General features: G+C 42.8%; 1 protein-coding gene across 19 annotated transcripts; it reads left to right on the forward strand.

Annotated features, from left to right (window-relative positions):
• The first annotated feature begins 16,091 nt into the window (after positions 1 to 16,091).
• On the forward strand, positions 16,092 to 19,204 carry LOC145109242 (cytosolic enolase 3-like). 19 transcript variants are annotated; one of them, XM_079046373.1, is made up of 9 exons: positions 16,092 to 16,684; positions 16,780 to 16,866; positions 16,976 to 17,148; positions 17,262 to 17,775; positions 17,850 to 17,968; positions 18,236 to 18,282; positions 18,443 to 18,514; positions 18,614 to 18,747; positions 18,827 to 19,204. In XM_079046373.1, the coding sequence occupies exons 4-8, from the start codon at positions 17,771 to 17,773 to the stop codon at positions 18,671 to 18,673; spliced, it is 303 nt and encodes a 100-aa protein (XP_078902499.1). In that variant the 5' UTR covers positions 16,092 to 16,684; positions 16,780 to 16,866; positions 16,976 to 17,148; positions 17,262 to 17,770; the 3' UTR covers positions 18,674 to 18,747; positions 18,827 to 19,204. The 19 variants fall into 19 exon arrangements, 16 of the variants coding, with proteins under 16 accessions (XP_078902499.1, XP_078902500.1, XP_078902504.1 ...); XM_079046374.1 differs by having other exon boundaries at positions 18,831 to 19,204; XR_013708830.1 differs by having other exon boundaries at positions 16,094 to 16,352; positions 16,422 to 16,684; positions 17,850 to 18,282.
• Positions 19,205 to 19,955: the final 751 nt, after the last annotated feature.

Below are 19,955 nucleotides of genomic sequence, written 5' to 3' on the forward strand. Positions count from 1 at the left end.
GCGTTGCGAGGAGTGTTCAGTTGAGATTCGAACTTCCTTGGAGTTCAGGTGTGCGATGGCGGAAGGGTTATACGGTGAAGGTTACTCACTCCGAAGGGAGTCAGTTCATGGATAAGAGGGAATATATGGAGTAAGGGCGATTGAGCCATGCCGGTTTTGGGAACGGTGGTTAGTAGTCGATGCACTAAGTGGGGGAGAATTGGAAAATTCTCCGGTGGAACAACATGCATCCAGGGATGGTTAGCTGTTGGATTTCAGCGTTGTGTTAGCCGAGAATGTGGAGATAGACACGTGGGGCAGGGAACAGACCATGGTTTTCAGAGAAAGTGATTGATTGTTGAGAGGCCTGGGATCAGGCCGGGGTAAAAGATTCATAGAACGGATGTGGAGTTCGGAACCCCTAGAGGGCTAGAACAGACTGCATGGGAGGGATTCCCGGAAGGAATGGTTCAGGGTGATGTGCGACGGCATTTGAGCGGTCCGGATAGACTAAAGGCCGGGAGGCGTACCAGTCAGGCCGAAGGCTCGGGGAACGGTCCAGACAGGCTGAAGGCCCAGGAGGGCGGTCCAGACATGCTGAAGGTTCTGAGAGTGGTCCAGATAGGCTGAAGGCCTGGGAAGGCGGTCCAGTCATGCTGAAGACTCTGTATGTGTTCATGGATCGATAGGAAGAGAATGAGTGAATAAGTCACCATGCAATAGTAATCGATATGGTCTGGCCCCAAGTATTGATCATGATGATGGAGTCGGCCGGAGGTTCAGGGAACGTTCCAGACAGGCTGAAGTTCCAGGAGGGCGATCCCGACATGCTGAAGGTTCTGAGAGTGGTCCAGATAGGCTGAAGTCCTGGAAGGGCGGTCCAGTCATGCTGAAGACTCTGTATGTGTTAGTGGATCGGTAGAGTGAAGTTTAGCTCAGTGGCACTTATAAGTGCGGTTATGGTTGTGGAGTAGACTTCCTGGAAAGGGAAGGTATGTAACTCCGGAAGGAGTGTGGGTCCTCTGAAAGGGAGGCAGTGGAGTAAATGGATGATCGAAAGTGCTTCAGTTATTGGTAGTAAGCACTAGGATTGTACCAAGATATATGGAAACACATACGGGTTGGATGCCCGTTGAGGTTGTGGCAATGTTGGATGATGCGCAGGCATGTTTTCGGTCTCCTTGGAAGAGGAGGAGGATAGTGGTTCCAGATCGGGGAATGGGACAGAGGAAGACGATTCAGCAGGATAACAGACTCGGGAGCAGTCTGGACCGGTGCTGAGGACGGCATAAGGATATTACAGTCGGAGGTCAAGGACCTAGAGATCGCGATAGGGAAGTGTGGGTGGACTGCACTCCGTTGTGTCGAACCGAAGGGTTCGAGGGTGACGCAAGGACAAGGTCCTTAGTTCCGAGTATAGTTGTAGGCTTGGGTTATGTATGTGGAGGTATTCCAACCTGGGGTATTCCATCATGAGGATTCGTTCCAGGTTGCTAGTTGTCAGGGTTATCGTCAATCTTGGGTGAAGGAAGATGAATTAGTGTCTTGGCGGAGCTCAGTGGGTGTTGTGCTATCCAGTTTTCGCAGGTTGCGAATGAATGCGTAAGACGGAAGTAAGGTAGTGTCTTCAGGTGGCACTTAGTTGATGAGTGTTGTCATCAGAGAAAAGAAGCCGATGGCTAGCTTTAAGCACTTGATCAGGACCCTGCAAGGGAAGAGATGGATTTTAGGGATTCGATAGCAGTGATTGAAGGAATCTAGGCCGGTTTGAGATCAGTGGATGCATTGTGGGAGTATCACCCGGAAGTTCGTGTTGCCGCAAGCTTCGAGGACGAAGCCTAATTTAAGTGGGGGAGAATTGTAACATCCCAAGTTCGGAAGCAAGAAGTTGAAGAGTGCTAAGTGAAAATAAAGGAAGGGACTCGGCGAGTAGGTCTCTTGACTCGCCGAGTCGAAGCGGGTGCGTGGCACGGGGTTAAGTGGCCTGACTCGGCGAGTCGGCGGCTGGATTCGACGGGTCAGTGCTGGTCGAGGAAAAACCCTAATCTTCGGGGTTGCACCATATTTAAAGGACTTAATGTCCTCCCCTCAGCTCCCTTAGCCCCCTTTGAGACCCAGAAACCCTAAATCGTGAGAGACCCCATTGTTGAGAAGATTGAGGCTTGGAAGGAGAAATTGGTGAAGAGAAGTTGGAGGAATTTGAGGATAGTATCAAGAGAGCTTGGGGATCTGAAGTCTACATCAGTTTAGACTCATCTCTAAGGTAAGAGGACATTACCTTAAGCTACTTCCTTGTTATTTCATGAATGATGGTTGATTTGGGATTCATTAGCTTGTTGGGAGCTATCTCGAGTTTGAGGCTTAGATCTGAAGTTTCTACTTCAGATCTAGACTTGTGATGGCCCTTAAGGTCATAAAGTTCCTGTCTAATAGTCATTGGTGAAGCCCTTTGTCTTTAACCCTAGCCCTAGAAGTGTTTTGGGCTTATATCTCCTTGCCTTCACGTAAAGTTTGCAAATTTATGTGAGGGTTAGGCTGTAGAGGAATGGATCTATGGATTGGAGTCCCTGCATGGCTTGAAAAGCTTCTGTTGGAATGAGAACTGAAGAGACTCGGCGAGTCACATGGGTGCACTCGACGAGTTGTATGAATATGTGTATGGACTCGGCGAGTTGGAAGAACAACTCGGCGAGTCTGTTGAAGATTGCCTGGGACTCGGCGAGTCTATGCTAGGACTCGGCGAGTCTGGTCGTGGAACCCTAGCCTTTTCTGGTTGAGCTGTGAATCGGTGAGTCGAGGGATGACTCGGTGAGTTGAGCAAGAAGGGACTCAGAGCTTGTTAGACTCGACGAGTCTTGGGGCGACTCAGCTAGTTGAGTCGTGGCATGGGAGTTTCTGAGCATAGGAACGCGACGAGTCAACGGGTTGACTCGGTGAGTAGGGTCAACCAGGAAGGTTGACCTTGACTGGGGACTTTGACTTGGACCAAGGGTTGACCAGTTTGACTTCTAAGGGTATTTTGGAAATTATTGGTGTTTATTGATTTTGGTTATTTGGTAATGATCAGTGGTGGAGTTTGTGCTGGTGGTCGGAGCAGCGTGATCTTATTCTTCAGTCGGCAGTTGCAGGTGAGTTATCCTCACTATATCAACAGGGTCTAAGGCACCAAGGCCGGCCCTTTATCGGATTGAAATCCGGGTATCTGTTTGATATGTTATTGCTTGCTATGTCTGTATCCTGGTTATTAGGATGGAGTATGTTAGAGACCTGGTTAAGGTCGGTATCCTGGTATATAGGATGATGCAATGTTAGTGACCGGTTAGGTCGGTATCCTGGTTAGGATGTTGTTATGATATGTGATCTGCTAGATTAGTTTGATTAGATGTGAATTGTTATATGATTATATGTTTATGTGCACATGGTTGTTTGGACTAGGGTTGGGTTGAGGCGGGTCCTGCTTTGTGCTGTAGGCCAACATACCCAGGGCGGACCGGTTAGACCGAAGGCCCGACGAGCGGTCCGGATAGGCTGAAGGCCTCAAGAGGGCGGACCAGACGTGCTGAGGCTCGGAGAGTGGACCAGATAGACTGAAGGCCCGGTGCGGGCGGACCAGTCATATTGTAGACTCGGAGAGTGGACCAGGTGGACTGAAGGCTCGGTGCGGGCGGACCAGTCATATTGTAGACTCATAGAGTGGACCAGGTGGATTGAAGGCCCGGTGCGGGCGGACCAATCACACTGTAGAATCGACGTACTTGGCTAGACTCGGAGGGTGGACCTGGTGGACTGAAGGCCCGGTGCGGGCAGACCAGTCACACAGTAGACCCGATGTGCATGGCTGTTCTATTTATGATATGTTATGAGTATGATATGTGTGGTTGGTATTTTGGGGGTAACTCACTAAGCTTTCGGGCTTACAGTTTCAGTGTATTGTTTCAGGTACTTCAGGAGATCGTGGCAAGGCGAAGGCGTGATCGTACCGCTCCTCATGTTTTATGATTTATCTGATATGGTTCTGGGGGATACTCTGATGTTTAAACTATTTTGAAAACGAGTTGTATGAACGTAATGGTTTTTGAATGATTTAAAATGTTTTATTTTGGCTCAAATTTTGTGGGTGTTACAAGTTGGTATCAGAGCCTTGGTTTGAGTGAATTGGAGGAACATTCGTGTGAATCCAGTCTCAAATCAAGGATGTATTTTCAAAATGGTTTTCAAAAGGTTTTCGAAATAAGTAAAGGAGGATGCAGAGGGTACGATCAGCCAGAGCCAGTAAGTAGACCCCAAAATATCATACAAGTTATTTGATTATGTGATATGTTAGAACAACATGCTAGTACTAGGCTAGGGATCTTCAGGAATTGCATGATAGAATTGCCTGATTATGTGATGCCTATTAGCCTAGGGTTTTCCTTATTTGAGATATGCAGCTTTTCCTCTAGGAGTGAGGATTGAGCGGGTGTGTGTATATATGGCTAGAGTGTTGTGGTGATACTTGAGACAAATATGGGTAGGTGTGGAAGGTAATATGTGCCCGTACTACTGAAAGAACAGGACCCATACGCGTATCAAGGAAGTCACAACTCTCTAGGGTATCGGTTATGCGATAGTTCCCCGGGTGAATATGTGATGTGTCTAAGGGTCTCGTTGGTGTATTGCAGTATGGCGATTACGAGACGTTTCGGGGCAGGATCCGGTTCGGTAGAGGGTGGTCAGGATGGGTCAGTACCACCCGAGGTTATTGGTCAGATGAGTACGGACGAGTTGGATGCCAGGATTCGTGAGATCCTGCATGATGAGGTTGCTGCTATGTTCCGGGCCGAGTTGTCGGAGATGTTTGGGTCGATCAAGACCGCCATGGTCGAGTACTTTGATGAGCGTTATGCAGCTCTTGCAGAGACGGCTGCCGCGACAGCTGCAGCGGCTGTAGCAACGGCAGGTGGAGGAGCCAGTCGAGGTTTTCAGTATCGGGACTTCGATAATACGAAGCCCCCTACTTTCGATGGAGTTCAGGATCCGATCGTTGCTATGAGGTGGTTGTCAGACGTGGAGGGATGTTTCTTCACGTGTTCATGCCCTGCTGATCAGAGGGTGAGGTGTGCTCTGAACCTTTTGAGGCTCGGAGCGAAGGATTGGTGGAGGTTAACTACGGGAACTTATTCTGACGCGCAGCGGGCTGCGGTTACGTGGGATCAGTTCCGGGAAATGTTCAGTACCCGTTATGTTCCACGGGTTGAGAGAGAGAGGTTGGCTCAGGAGTTCCTGGAGCTGAAGCAGGATTCAGAGTCGGTGACGGAGATCACCAGGATGTTTTCTGAGAGGGCGATGTTTTGCCCAGAGTTTGCTTCAGAGCAGGCTCAGATGTCCCGATATCTGAGTATGCTCAAGAGGGACATCAGGCAGTTTGTGTCCACGCACAGGTGTGATACCTTGTTAGAGCTGCAGGAGGCCGCCAGGCGGCGGGAGTTAGAGATGGAGTTGCAGTTACGAGAGCAGAGACAGGCCCCGGTGCAGTCGCAGCCGGCACCGAAACGGTCCAAAACCGTTAACTCCAGGATTGGGGGTCAGAGCAGCCACACTTGTGAGAAGTGTGGGAAGGGTCATACCGGAGTTTGTAGGTACGGTGGTGCGTGCCGCAAGTGCAGGAGAGAGGGGCATTATGCGAGGGATTGCCGTCAGTCGGCCGCGGGGCAGGATACGAGAATTTGTTATCATTGTCATCAGATTGGACACTTGAGGGCCAACTGCCCACAGTTTGCTGCAGGAACGGTGCAGGCTCCAGAACCGGCCACTTTGAGGATTACGGGTGGAGTTCAGGGTGGAGCGGAGCCTCCGAGGGCTCAGGGACGCGCATTTCAGCTTACAACAGAGGTGGTCAGGGCAGAACCAGGTGCAGCTGCGGGTATGTTTCCATTGTGATATCTTGTTATCTTGTTGATTGTGTAGTATGGTAAATCTGTCTGCCTTGTTCCGCATGTTTCATAGTATGATTGAGGATCTTAGTAGTTAGGAGTGGTAGTTAGTGTTCAGGAGGATTCTTGGTCAAAAGATAAGGTATATGATCTCGTTGTTTGGAATAGCGACTGCGTTGCGAGGAGTGTTCAGTTGAGATTCGAACTTTCTTGGAGTTCAGGTGTGCGATGGCGGAAGGGTTATACGGTGAAGGTTACTCACTCCCGAGGGAGTCAGTTCATGGATAAGAGGGAATATATGGAGTAAGGGCAATTGAGCCATGCCGGTTTTGGGAACGGTGGTTAGTAGTCGATGCACTAAGTGGGGGAGAATTGGAAAATTCTCCGGTGGAACAACATGCATCCAGGGATGGTTAGCTGTTGGATTTCAGCGTTGTGTTAGCCGAGAATGTGGAGATAGACACGTGGGGCAGGGAACAGACCATGGTTTTCAGAGAAAGTGATTGATTGTTGAGAGGCCTGGGATCAGGCCGGGGTAAAAGATTCATAGAACGGATGTGGAGTTCGGAACCCCTAGAGGGCTAGAACAGACTGCATGGGAGGGATTCCCGGAAGGAATGGTTCAGGGTGATGTGCGACGGCATTTGAGCGGTCCGGATAGACTAAAGGCCGGGAGGCGTACCAGTCAGGCCGAAGGCTCGGGGAACGGTCCAGACAGGTTGAAGGCCCAGGAGGGCGGTCCAGACATGCTGAAGGTTCTGAGAGTGGTCCAGATAGGCTGAAGGCCTGGGAAGGCGATCCATTCATGCTGAAGACTCTGTATGTGTTCATGGATCGATAGGAAGAGAATGAGTGAATAAGTCACCATGCAATAGTAATCGATATGGTCTGGCCCCAAGTATTGATCATGATGATGGAGTCGGCCGGAGGTTCAGGGAACGTTCCAGACAGGCTGAAGTTCCAGGAGGGCGATCCCGACATGCTGAAGGTTCTGAGAGTGGTCCAGATAGGCTGAAGTCCTGGAAGGGCGGTCCAGTCATGCTGAAGACTCTGTATGTGTTAGTGGATCGGTAGAGTGAAGTTTAGCTCAGTGGCACTTATAAGTGCGGTTATGGTTGTGGAGTAGACTTCCTGGAAAGGGAAGGTATGTAACTCCGGAAGGAGTGTGGGTCCTCTGAAAGGGAGGCAGTGGAGTAAATGGATGATCGAAAGTGCTTCAGTTATTGGTAGTAAGCACTAGGATTGTACCAAGATATATGGAAACACATACGGGTTGGATGCCCGTTGAGGTTGTGGCAATGTTGGATGATGCGCAGGCATGTTTTCGGTCTCCTTGGAAGAGGAGGAGGATAGTGGTTCCAGATCGGGGAATGGGACAGAGGAAGACGATTCAGCAGGATAACAGACTCGGGAGCAGTCTGGACCGGTGCTGAGGACGGCATAAGGATATTACAGTCGGAGGTCAAGGACCTAGAGATCGCGATAGGGAAGTGTGGGTGGACTGCACTCCGTTGTGTCGAACCGAAGGGTTCGAGGGTGACGCAAGGACAAGGTCCTTAGTTCCAAGTATAGTTGTAGGCTTGGGTTATGTATGTGGAGGTATTCCAACCTGGGGTATTCCATCATGAGGATTCGTTCCAGGTTGCTAGTTGTCAGGGTTATCGTCAATCTTGGGTGAAGGAAGATGAATTAGTGTCTTGGCGGAGCTCAGTGGGTGTTGTGCTATCCAGTTTTCGCAGGTTGCGAATGAATGCGTAAGACGGAAGTAAGGTAGTGTCTTCAGGTGGCACTTAGTTGATGAGTGTTGTCATCAGAGAAAAGAAGCCGATGGCCGGCTTGAAGCAGTTGATCAGGACCCTGCAAGGGAAGAGATGGATTTTAGGGATTCGATAGCAGTGATTGAAGGAATATGGGCCGGTTTGAGATCAGTGGATGCATTGTGGGAGTATCACCCGGAAGTTCGTGTTGCCGCAGGCTTCGAGGACGAAGCCTAATTTAAGTGGGGGAGAATTGTAACATCCCAAGTTCGGAAGCAAGAAGTTGAAGAGTGCTAAGTGAAAATAAAGGAAGGGACTCGGCGAGTATGTCTCTTGACTCGCCGAGTCGAAGCGGGTGCGTGGCACGGGGTTAAGTGGCCTGACTCGGCGAGTCGGCGGCTGGATTCGACGAGTCAGTGCTGGTAGAGGAAAAACCCTAATCTTCGGGGTTGCACCATATTTAAAGGACTTAATGTCCTCCCCTCAGCTCCCTTAGCCCCCTTTGAGACCCAGAAACCCTAAATCGTGAGAGACCCCATTGTTGAGAAGATTGAGGCTTGGAAGGAGAAATTGGTGAAGAGAAGTTGGAGGAATTTGAGGATAGTATCAAGAGAGCTTGGGGATCTGAAGTCTACATCAGTTTAGACTCATCTCTAAGGTAAGAGGACATTACCTTAAGCTACTTCCTTGTTATTTCATGAATGATGGTTGATTTGGGATTCATTAGCTTGTTGGGAGCTATCTCGAGTTTGAGGCTTAGATCTGAAGTTTCTACTTCAGATCTAGACTTGTGATGGCCCTTAAGGTCATAAAGTTCCTGTCTAAGAGTCATTGGTGAAGCCCTTTGTCTTTAACCCTAGCCCTAGAAGTGTTTTGGGCTTATATCTCCTTGCCTTCACGTAAAGTTTGCAACTTTATGTGAGGGTTAGGCTGTAGAGGAATGGATCTATGGATTGGAGTCCCTGCATGGCTTGAAAAGCCTCTGTTGGAATGAGAACTGAAGAGACTCGGCGAGTCACATGGGTGCACTCGACGAGTTGTATGAATATGTGTATGGACTCGGCGAGTTGGAAGAACAACTCGGCGAGTCTGTTGAAGATTGCCTGGGACTCGGCGAGTCTGGTCGTGGAACCCTAGCCTTTTCTGGTTGAGCTGTGAATCGGTGAGTCGAGGGATGACTCGGTGAGTTGAGCAAGAAGGGACTCAGAGCTTGTTAGACTCGACGAGTCTTGGGGCGACTCGGCGAGTTGAGTCGTGGCATGGGAGTTTCTGAGCATAGGAACTCGACGAGTCAACGGGTTGACTCGGCGAGTAGGGTCAACCAGGAAGGTTGACCTTGACTGGGGACTTTGACTTGGACCAAGGGTTGACCAGTTTGACTTCCAAGGGTATTTTGGAAATTATTGGTGTTTATTGATTTTGGTTATTTGGTAATGATCAGTGGTGGAGTTCGTGCTGGTGGTCGGAGCAACGTGATCTTATTCTTCAGTCGGCAGTTGCAGGTGAGTTATCCTCACTATATCAACAAGGTCTAAGGCACCAAGGCCGGCCCTTTATCGGATTGAAATCTGGGTATCTGTTTGATATGTTATTGCTTGCTATGTCTGTATCCTGGTTATTAGGATGGAGTATGTTAGAGACCTGGTTAAGGTCGGTATCCTGGTATATAGGATGATGCTATGTTAGTGACCGGTTAGGTCGGTATCCTGGTTAGGATGTTGTTATGATATGTGATCTGCTAGATCAGTTTGATTAGATGTGAATTATTATATGATTATATGTTTATGTGCACATGGTTGTTTGGACTAGGGTTGGGTTGAGGCAGGTCCTGCTTTGTGCTGTAGGCCAACATACCCAGGGCGGACCGGTTAGACCGAAGGCCCGACGAGCGGTCCGGATAGGCTGAAGGCCCCAAGAGGGCGGACCAGACGTGCCGAGGCCCGGTGCGGATAGACCGAAGGCCCGGTGCGGGCGGACCAATCATACTGTAGACTCGGAGAGTGGACCAGGTGGACTGAAGGCCCGGTGCGGGCGGAACAATCATACTGTAGACTCAGAGAGTGGACCAGGTAGATTGAAGGTCCGGTACGGGCGGACCAATCACACTGTAGACTCGACGTACATGGCTAGACTCGGAGGGTGGACCAGGTGGACTGAAGGCCCGGTGCGGGCGGACCAGTCACACAGTAGACCCGATGTGCATGGCTGTTCTATTTATGATATGTTATGAGTATGATATGTGTGGTTGGTATTTTGGGGGTAACTCACTAAGCTTTTGGGCTTACAGTTTCAGTGTATTGTTTCAGGTACTTCAGGAGATCGTGGCAAGGCGAAGGCGTGATCGTACCACTCCTCATGTTTTATGATTTATATGATATGGTTCTGGGGGATACTCTGATGTTTAAACTATTTTGAAAACGAGTTGTATGAACGTAATGGTTTTTGAATGATTTAAAATGTTTTAATTTGACTCAAATTTTATGGGTGTTACATCGGGTGCAATAAGCTCTCGTAGCCTCTCATCAATGGGCTTGGTATCGTAGCCTGACCCGGATCCCGATCCTGATCCCCCTGCTCCGTGACGCGTCACAACCATCCTGATCCGAAATACCATAACTAACTGATCAAGATATCCAAAATGGGGATCCTTCCACACCGGTTCTCCTTAGAGCTTTCAGATGTAATATTAGTTCGGGTACAAGTCCTGTGCTTTTAGTAGTACGGGCCCAATACTACCTTCCACACCTACCTGTACCTTCCCCAAAGCTCTACCTGATAACTCTAATTCGTCCCCAAACAAAACATATCTCACAGGCTACTGTATATCTCAAATCCTAGGCTATCCTAAGACTTGCTCAATCCCATCAACCAGAACTCAGATCAATCATAACCGGTTGCCTTATGCATGCGAATTATACATAGAACATGATCAAATAGAATTTCGAATAACAGACTCTACCCTTGGACCACAACCATACAAGGAACAGGAAATAAGGCCAAATCAATTATTCTAAGGCTATAAGATCCTCACCGTATACAATTTTAAAAGCATACATATAGCATAATCCGTTCGACTATCATAATCCAAACATCAGTATAACATGGCTAACATATTGGGGAACCACTTACTTGAGCTCGGCCAATTACGCACATTGCACTCTCTGTTTTCCAGTTTAAGAAATTTCAACTTTGATTTTTGAAAAGAATTTTACCATTTCCTTAGTTTAAGTCCTGACACACCTGAGAGTGTGCCCGAATCCCTCAAACCAAGGCACTGATACCAACTTGTAACGACCCAATTTTTCAACGAATTTTTCATTTTTAAATAACCAAAACATTCCCATAAAATATGATATGTCAATAACAATTGTTTCCAAAATCCATAACATCAAACATTTTATTCAAAATATCAGATCGTCCCCAAATAAAATACTTGAGAGAGTGCATGTCGTGCCATCATGCCGGACCCTTGCACTTAGGCTCTGAAGTACCTGAAACAATCAACAAACTGTAAGCTAATGCTTAGTGAGTTCCCCAGAGCATACCCCACAAAATCCACACAATCACAAAAGTCATATAAGCTATAACAGCTACATATATCACATAAGCCATGCATACAAAACATATCAGGATGCCATGGGAACCCTCCAATGTCTTATACCGAATGCCACTGGAACCCCCACATGGTCTTATCTACCTGTCATTGGAACCCCCACATGGTCTCCACTAACTACCATGGGAACCCCCATATGGTCTTTACTAACTGCCACTGGAACCCGCACGTGGTCTTGACTACCAGTCATGGGAACCCCGACATGGTCTTCTCTAACCAAGGAAATATCATACAAGCTACACATGCAATCATACTAGAATTCCATGGAAACCTTACAAGGACTTATACAAATGCCATAAGAACCCCCTCATGGTCTTAACTACTGCCACGGGAACTCCCGGAGTCTTCCATACAAATGTCCTACCGACATATCACATAATCAACCAACAATCCACATATCATATAATGGGTCGCCCTTGGTGCCTTACACCCATTGGTATGGTGAGGAGACTCACCTGTCTAGAAATGATGAACCGATAAAGTCAATCCCAACGTGCAACTCCAAATCAACCGCCTACAATCATCATGTGACTAACGTCGTCAAAATCTCGTAATACCATAAATACCCTCAAAGTCAAGCTTGGTCAACCATGGTCAAAGTCAAGGTCAACAGTCCATGTTGACCCATCTCGTCAAGTGTATCCAGCATCTCGTCGAGTTCCTTCAGTGTTCAGAAAACCAGGATGTACCCACGCCAACTCGCCGAGTTCTCTCGTCAACTCGTCGAGTTCACTCAGTATCTAAAGAGGTGGGGTAACTTGATCCAACTTGTCGAGTTTTCCCCCCTTGTCCTAACATATTCAGCTCTTTCAGTCGAATCTAAAGCCCCAAACAACAGATCCAGTCCCTTAGGACCGAAATATCATGTAAAGTTGCTAACTTTACGTGCATGCAAGGCCTCAAGAGGCTAAAACACTAAAACTAGGCTTAATGGAAGGTTTAGGGCATGGAGGATGGCTAAAGCTTGATAAAGCTTGAATCTTTAGGCCCAAGGAGGCCTAAGCTGTCCAGATCTGAAGTTATGTCCTCATGACAAGCTCAAACCCGAGAGTGACCCCATTTTGCACTAGAAATGACCATACTCTTGCATAAGGGAAGATCTAAGAAATGGAAAGCCAAGGTAAAGACTTTTTACCTCCAAATGGTTGCTAACACTGAGTAGATTTCGGATCTACAGCCTCCTCCTCACTCCAATCACTTCAACCTTCAAGTTTCCTTCCAAAGAGCACACGATTCACTCTCCAAAGCTCACACACACACTCAAGAAAGCAGTAAGTCACGACTAGGGTTTCTCTCTGTATAGTAAGGGTGATGAGGGAGGCCACAAATAAGCCATAATTTCTTTAAATAGGGTACAAGCCCCTGAAAATTAGGTCTTCCCTTTACAGCGTCTAATCGTCGAGTTGGGGCCTTCCAACTCGTCGAGTAGACCCTAAGTTCTGCGTCGAATAAGATCTCCACTCGACGAGTTGGAGCTCCCCAACTCGTCGAGTTCCAGTTTAAAACCCTAAGAATCTTGAAAAGTAATTGATACCTGAAACGAGGGTTACAATGGAGGCAAAGATCGAAACCCTAGCCCCCGTCGATGACGGTTGTGGAGCTCAATGCATTTATTGAAACCCTAGCCGTCGTTGATGGGATCTGTCAAAACCCTAGTTGTGGATAGTTGTGTTGATTTGGAGACGAGGACTGAATTGGCACTGTCATCTGATGGTGGTCACCGATTGGAGAATCGAAAACGATGGGGGATGAGTACTACATCATCAGTGACCAAAAACAAACAAAAGGAACTTCCTATGACATTACCGATTCAAACGTTGATGGTGATGAAACAATATGACACAGACGACGGGAGGCTAGTCATCACGAAAGAGAAGGTCGAGAGTCTGGAATGAAATATTCATCATTTTCGACGGTTTTCCATTTTCTGGTGGAGCTGCTCCATTTTACGGTGATGGTGCAAGGTGGTGGTCCGGTGGCCAGATTTTTACTTTAAGGGGAGTGGATTCGTGTGAGGCAGATGGAGATTTGGGAAGGGACAAATGGGGTGGGGTGGGGTAGGCATGCCTTTTTTTTTCAAAAAAAAATTAAAAAAAAATAATAATAACATTAAATTAAATGGAAAAGAAATACACAAAGTGCATTATGATCATTTTAGACCTGGCAGGGACAACATTCGCAACAAAAATGCATATCGGGGACGAAGCGTGCAATCTTTAAGAAAACGAGGGACGGTCCGAGTAAATTTTTGGAAATAGGGACTAAACACGCTTTTTGGCATATGCACGATGGACGATTGATGTAATTTACCCTAAAAAAAAGACAACACGTATAATGAGATAAAAGTAACTAATTACAATCCATTCTATGAATTATAAACCAAATCATGTATTTTTTTTACAAAGTCAAACTTAAAAAATAAAAATAAGTCTATTACGCATTTAAGCAAATAGACAAATTATGGCATAAATTACTCAATAATCATTGTCATTTTCTCTGACGACACCGACAACAACTACCCTCTTAGAGCTTCTCCAAACACAAACATAAAAATGATGATTATTTAACAACAATCTAGTTATTGCATTTCAACAAACCTCTTAAATGGTGGTTTTCAACGGTTTGGTCTTATATTTGGTGTTAAAAAAGAGCCAACACAAAAATTATGATTTTTGAAGGTTGACTAGACTAAAAATGGTCTCTAAAGTGGTGTTTTAGAGGTCCATTGTAGTTGACCTTAGCATCATTTTTATGTCTTCTATGGTGGGTAGTTTCTGCCAACTTTGGTGCAAGTAGATTACACTTGTTATAATCATGCTCTCAACACGTTCGTCACAAACATGCTCATCATTTTTGGGTCAGCTATCGCTACTAGATTATTTTTTTCCCAAAGCTATCAAACCCATTCCATAATGGGCTCATTGACCACCAACCGACCTGTTGCAAGTCGCAACCTCTAACACCACCTCATCGAAATTGTATACATTATTAAGTGATGTAGTACTGGAGAATATATACCCGGTGAGTAGTAACCTATCTATCACTTTTGGGTCAACCGTTGCTACTAACTTTTTTTTTCTCAAAACTCCCAAACCTAATTCTTTAACGGGCTCATTGACCACCGACCGACCTGTCACTACCTCCAACACCACCGCACCGAAATTGTATACATAAGTTTTAACTAATGAAATATCATAAAATATATACTCCAGTGAGTAGTAACGTGTCATACAAACAGTGAGTAGTAACGTGTCATACAAACAGGGAACTTTGTGTCGATGTTAAAAGTTCCTGTCAAACGAAAATCAGATATTTGGGCATCTCAAACTTTACGCCACTCAAATGTAAGGCTCATGATGGCATCAATTTGCCGAAACAAAAGCTTGTCAAGTGATCTGAATAGCATCCACTCATGTACCAAATACAAATCTTTATTTAGGAGGGTAATTGATTGATTCACTTTTGTAAACTTGGTTATGACTGTTAGATAATTATGGGACCACATTATATATATATATATATATATATATATATATATATATATATATATATATATATATATATATATATAGAGAGAGAGAGAGAGAGAGAGAGAGAGAGGTTCAAATGTTTCTACTATCTATTGTGTGCATGTAGAATTGATTCTGGACCAATCATTTTAGTTATTTTAAGAAAGTAATTAATGCATATTAAATGTTGAAGATTTAATTAATACTCATTATATCTTCAACATGTAATATGTATTAATTACTTTATTAAAAATAACTAAAATGATTGGTCCACAATCAATCCTAAATGCACACAATAGATAGTTAGAACACAATAACCTAACCATATATATATATATATATATATATATATATATATATATATATATATATATCACTAAATTCAATTATTATGGTAAGAATATAAATTGTTGATGGACCGATTTATAGAATATTTACTTACCTTATGGGTTAAGTTCCCGGTTTGACTCAAGATCCTCAAGATCCCTTCCATCTCTCACATTAGGGTTTATATCCATCAAAAAATGCATGTGATGATTAGCAAATCAACACACACGAAATACACATGAAAATTCGTTTAGGGTTTGCTGAGGTATTTTAGAGAGAGCTCTTGAGATCAACTAGAAAACCCAACACTAGTTCTTCATATCCGAATATCATAATGAAATCGGATATGAATCCTTCATTCTTGTTTAAGTTTTCTTTTAACTAGATTCGAGATTAATGATCCAAAGTTATGCTTCCGCGTTTTATGTTTTGGTTATCAAAATAATCAACAATTAGTATTAGAGCGTACTCGAATTTGTTATTAGAATTTTTTTTTAAATTTGATCACTAAAATCTTCATGTTTCAAAAGGTTTAAGATCCGTAAAGTTTATTCGAATTTGTTAGAGCATACTCGAATTTGTTATTAGAATTTTTTTTGATCGTGATTACATATTTTCTGTTTTGGGGTTACCTTTATTTTTTGACCAGCTCGATTGTGGCTATGTGAAAAGGAAGTGCTCTTGGGTTTTGTTCTTTCAAAACGGTTCTTTATCGACGGAACCTTATCTTTTTGATAAACTAAGTAATTGCTTAAGTGGAAGTGATGAAAAAAAATCTCATATGTACACTCAAACACATATTTATTTATTTGATTTTGTAATTGACTATAACAAGTCAAGATTTAATAATTTGGTTTAATTTCGGATGATGGGTTATTTATTTGATGTTGTAATTATATATACTATTGTTTGCTAAAATGGTGGTGAACAGGAAACTTTTGGTTTTCTCATTTGTGCCCTTTTTTTCTTTCCCTTCCTACTTTGGCCACAGACTTCACTCCACCGCCTTTCACTTCCCATCTTTCTTCGTATCTCAATTTGCTTCTGTTCTTCTATTCATCATTTTATCTTCGACCCACCATTTTCTTCCTTTGATGGCTTCACGTAGATTTATGATTCCTTTTGTTTGCCTCACCGGCTTCTGCCTCAACCAACTCCAGACCACCGTCTCCACCCTTCTTATTTGTCTGGATAGCCAGCGAACATCATAAACGATGAAGGAAGCTCATCGCTTCAACCTCCCTTCACCTACTATGTAAGCCAATAAGAATTTGTTGGTGTCTATGACCCTTCTTGAATAATCCTTTTCGTTTGGTCTTTGTAGATGAGTATCACACCCCTTATCTCTATCGACACCTCCTTCCACTTTCTCCATTCCCGCTGTTTTCGGCTTTCCACCGCCTTTATCCTCTTAATTAGCTCATTTTTTGTGTTGCTTTTATTCAGATTCAGGAATACACCTTCAGGAACAGGGAAGGGTATGGGTGTAATAATTATCTTTTTGCCCTATTTTCGTTGTGTATTTCGATTATGATTCCTCTTTTTATAAATTCGAACGGACGAATTCTAAAATTCCAACACATCCAGGTTTGTTTATGATCGGAATACGGGGGTAATTTGGTCCTTATTTGAGGTTATTGTAACATGACTATTTTATACATGATTTATAATTATATGCACAGGTTTTTGGTGATGAGTTGTTGATGTCAAATCCCAAAAATGTAGAAAGAGCCATCGAAGAACATGCTTGCAATGCTGTTCTTCTCAAGGTACCCTGTTTAAGTATTAGTACAATATCTAAAAAATAAAACCACAACTCAAAAAGGAAAAAATGGGAAACTGCTGTATACGAAAATGATTATTGAGAATATTTTGTAGGTGAACCAAGTTGGAAGTATGACAGAAGCCATTAAAGTAGTGAAGATGGAAACGGATGACAATTGGGGTGTGGTAATATCACAAATAAGTGGAGAAGCTGATGATTCTTTTTTTAGCTGATTTATCAGTGGGTCTTGCCACCAGTAAGAGAGCGCTCAGCCAAGTACAATCAGGTTTGTGTTTGAGTTTTTACCTATTAAGTAAAAAAATTAACATCCATGTAAACTGAAGTTAAATGGAATTGCAAATAACAAAGTTTCTTTTCTTAACATTTAATAACGCAAAGAAAGTAAATGACGGTTGTGCCCTTACAATGATGAGGATGGAGGCTTTCACCGAGGTCAAGTGCCAAGAAAACAATGGTGACAAGAAGCAATATGTGACCATATATGTTCCTCATTTTGGAGTGTCTTGAGTTTTCTTTAAGGGTTCCACTGAGAGAATTTGAAGGGTAAAATGGTCAGAAAGAGATTATCTGGTTCACTTTCATTCAGCCAGGTGACTTCATCGATAGAAACGGCGATTTCATGTAAGATCCATCTTCTACTTCAGGAACCGTCGAATTGTTGACTACGACGCCCCCTACACTTCTATTCCTCTTCAAGCATCAACTGCCTTCTTCCTGTGTTCTCTTCAAGATACGTGTTTCATTCTGAATCGATAGTTTCTATTGGTAGTTGTGGGTTTTTGATTTCATGCTTTCAATTGGTGGTTGTGAGTATCCCTTCATGTTATCCCGATAAGTAGATTTGTGCTGCTTTATGTTCTGACAGCCTGAGAGGCGAGCTTTCATCCATGAGGTTAAAATTTTGACTTTGATTTTATTGATGCTCTACTTGCTTATATATTGCTTATATATAGGTTTCGATTTCAGTATATTGATTGAGTACGAGATTCTTTGGTTGATTAGGAGTGCAACCCACTTGATATTTCAGTTGACTGGGGTGTCTCGACTTAGATGCTTATTATCACCGACCTGGCAAAGAAATCAAGGTAACCGTTGACGAATTTCCTTATAACCTAAGGTAATTAATTTATTGATTTGTCTATCTGATTTTCTTTCAATTCAATGGAGTTGATGTCAATCGATTGTTGAGAGTATGATGAAAACGTGGGATTTTGAATAGTTTTTTTATTTATTTAATTAATTATTTATTTATTTATTTTTTTATATATACATGCTTGCTTCCATATACTGATGCACTTTTGAATGCTATTTGTTATACATCTTTTCCTTTCTGCACCGTTTATTTGCGTTAGTAATGCAGGTCCGTATACCCTTGATGATTATTGAAGGCCCTGTCGCTGTAAGTTTTATTTTCTGGGTTGAAGGGTATTTTTCGAAACATTTAGACAAAAATATCGAATCTTTGAAAATTTTATTTGTATTGTTGCTATTTCTGGTGGTTCAACTTTTGGAAAACCCTTTTGTGAATCTTATAAATTTTGCTTCTTTACTCACTACAGATGCTGCAAGCCATTGTTTTGTTGCTGGAAAAAAATAAACTTCTTCTTGAGTTTGGACTTTGTCAGGCCCAGGTTTTAAACATTTTTTTTGTTTTTTTTTTAATTATTAACAGATTTCATGGGCTATAATTTATAAAAAAAATAAAATCTTTTTGTTTAATTCATTTGTAGGGCCAGATGTTGGTGTACTTTCTTATTTGCAAAATCTTGGATATAAGAAGCCATATATAAGCTTCATGGATAGCATAACAATGGAATTTTGGATTGCTGTATCTGATCATACCCACTACAAAATCATAACATAGGTAAAGTCAACATTTTAGCATTAAATATTTAAATGAAAACTCAAAATCATACATTTTGACTTTTTTTCTTTTCTACCAGACAGGTGTTCTTGCAATGCCAAAAAAATGGAATTTGATTGTTCCCAGATGTGTGGTTTGCTTATATAGAAGTTAAGATTCCAACAGATTTTTTTTTCTACCAAAGGACTATTTTTGCAACGACAAAAAATGAAATTGGCTGGCTTCTAGATGTCAGGTTTGCTTATGTAGCAGCTAAGGCTTCACGAGATGGATTATGTACATATACACGTTGAAAGAACGAAAAAAAAAATTTGAATCAGCGCCAACGGGCGCGCATGATTCCATCTAGTTGACTATAACAAGTCAAGATTTAATAATTTGGTTTAATTTCGGATGATCGGTTGTATTGAAGGATTTATTGTCTGAATAAATAAAGGTTTAATTATTTTTCAGAAAACCTAAGGTTATGTATAATAAAGCAAATTTGGAAGTCATTTTTTTAACCCCATATATTTTGATTCAACCTTCCTGTGATTTTATTTTTATATAGTATTTTTTTTTTAAATAAACTAATAGATTTCTTTTATTGGTTTATATAAGGAATTGATCGAATAGACTTTATGATTTCCTTTTATTTTTCGTGAATTGAACCACTGCATTTCAAATTGTGGGAATTAAATATTTTTGGGTTGACAATCAAATTGAATTTCATTTTGAGTCTAAAATAAGATGAACTTCAAATTTTTTTATTTTCGTTTGCAATTTAATTTAAGTCTTGCAAATGTTGTATGGAACCGTTTTTATTAAATTGGTTATTTTAATATGGCCAACTTGTATGATAATGTTTTTCATTGTATTATCAAATTTTGGTTTCATGAAAACATGCGATAGCGTTTATGGAAATTTATAAACGTATTTTGGGTTATTGATAAATTTCATTTATGACATATTATTTATTTTAAGGGTAAATTAATTGACACAATATATTGCCAAAGTGATCTCTTTTGTGAAAATTAATTTACAAAGAACTTAAATTTTATGGTTTGTGTTTATTGATGTGGATATTAATCGACCTAAAGGTAGGTTAATATTTAGCCGAATAAACACATGTTTGATGATAAATATGCGACAATTTTTAGGTTACATGTCATTAATTAGTCAATCTAAAGAGGGGCGTATTAATTGATATGATATATTGTCAATTATTA

This window comes from Lactuca virosa, chromosome 4 (genome assembly GCF_052849685.1).
Source record: "Lactuca virosa cultivar CGN04683 chromosome 4, Lactuca_virosa_CGN04683_v6, whole genome shotgun sequence".
NCBI lineage: Eukaryota > Viridiplantae > Streptophyta > Magnoliopsida > Asterales > Asteraceae > Lactuca > Lactuca virosa.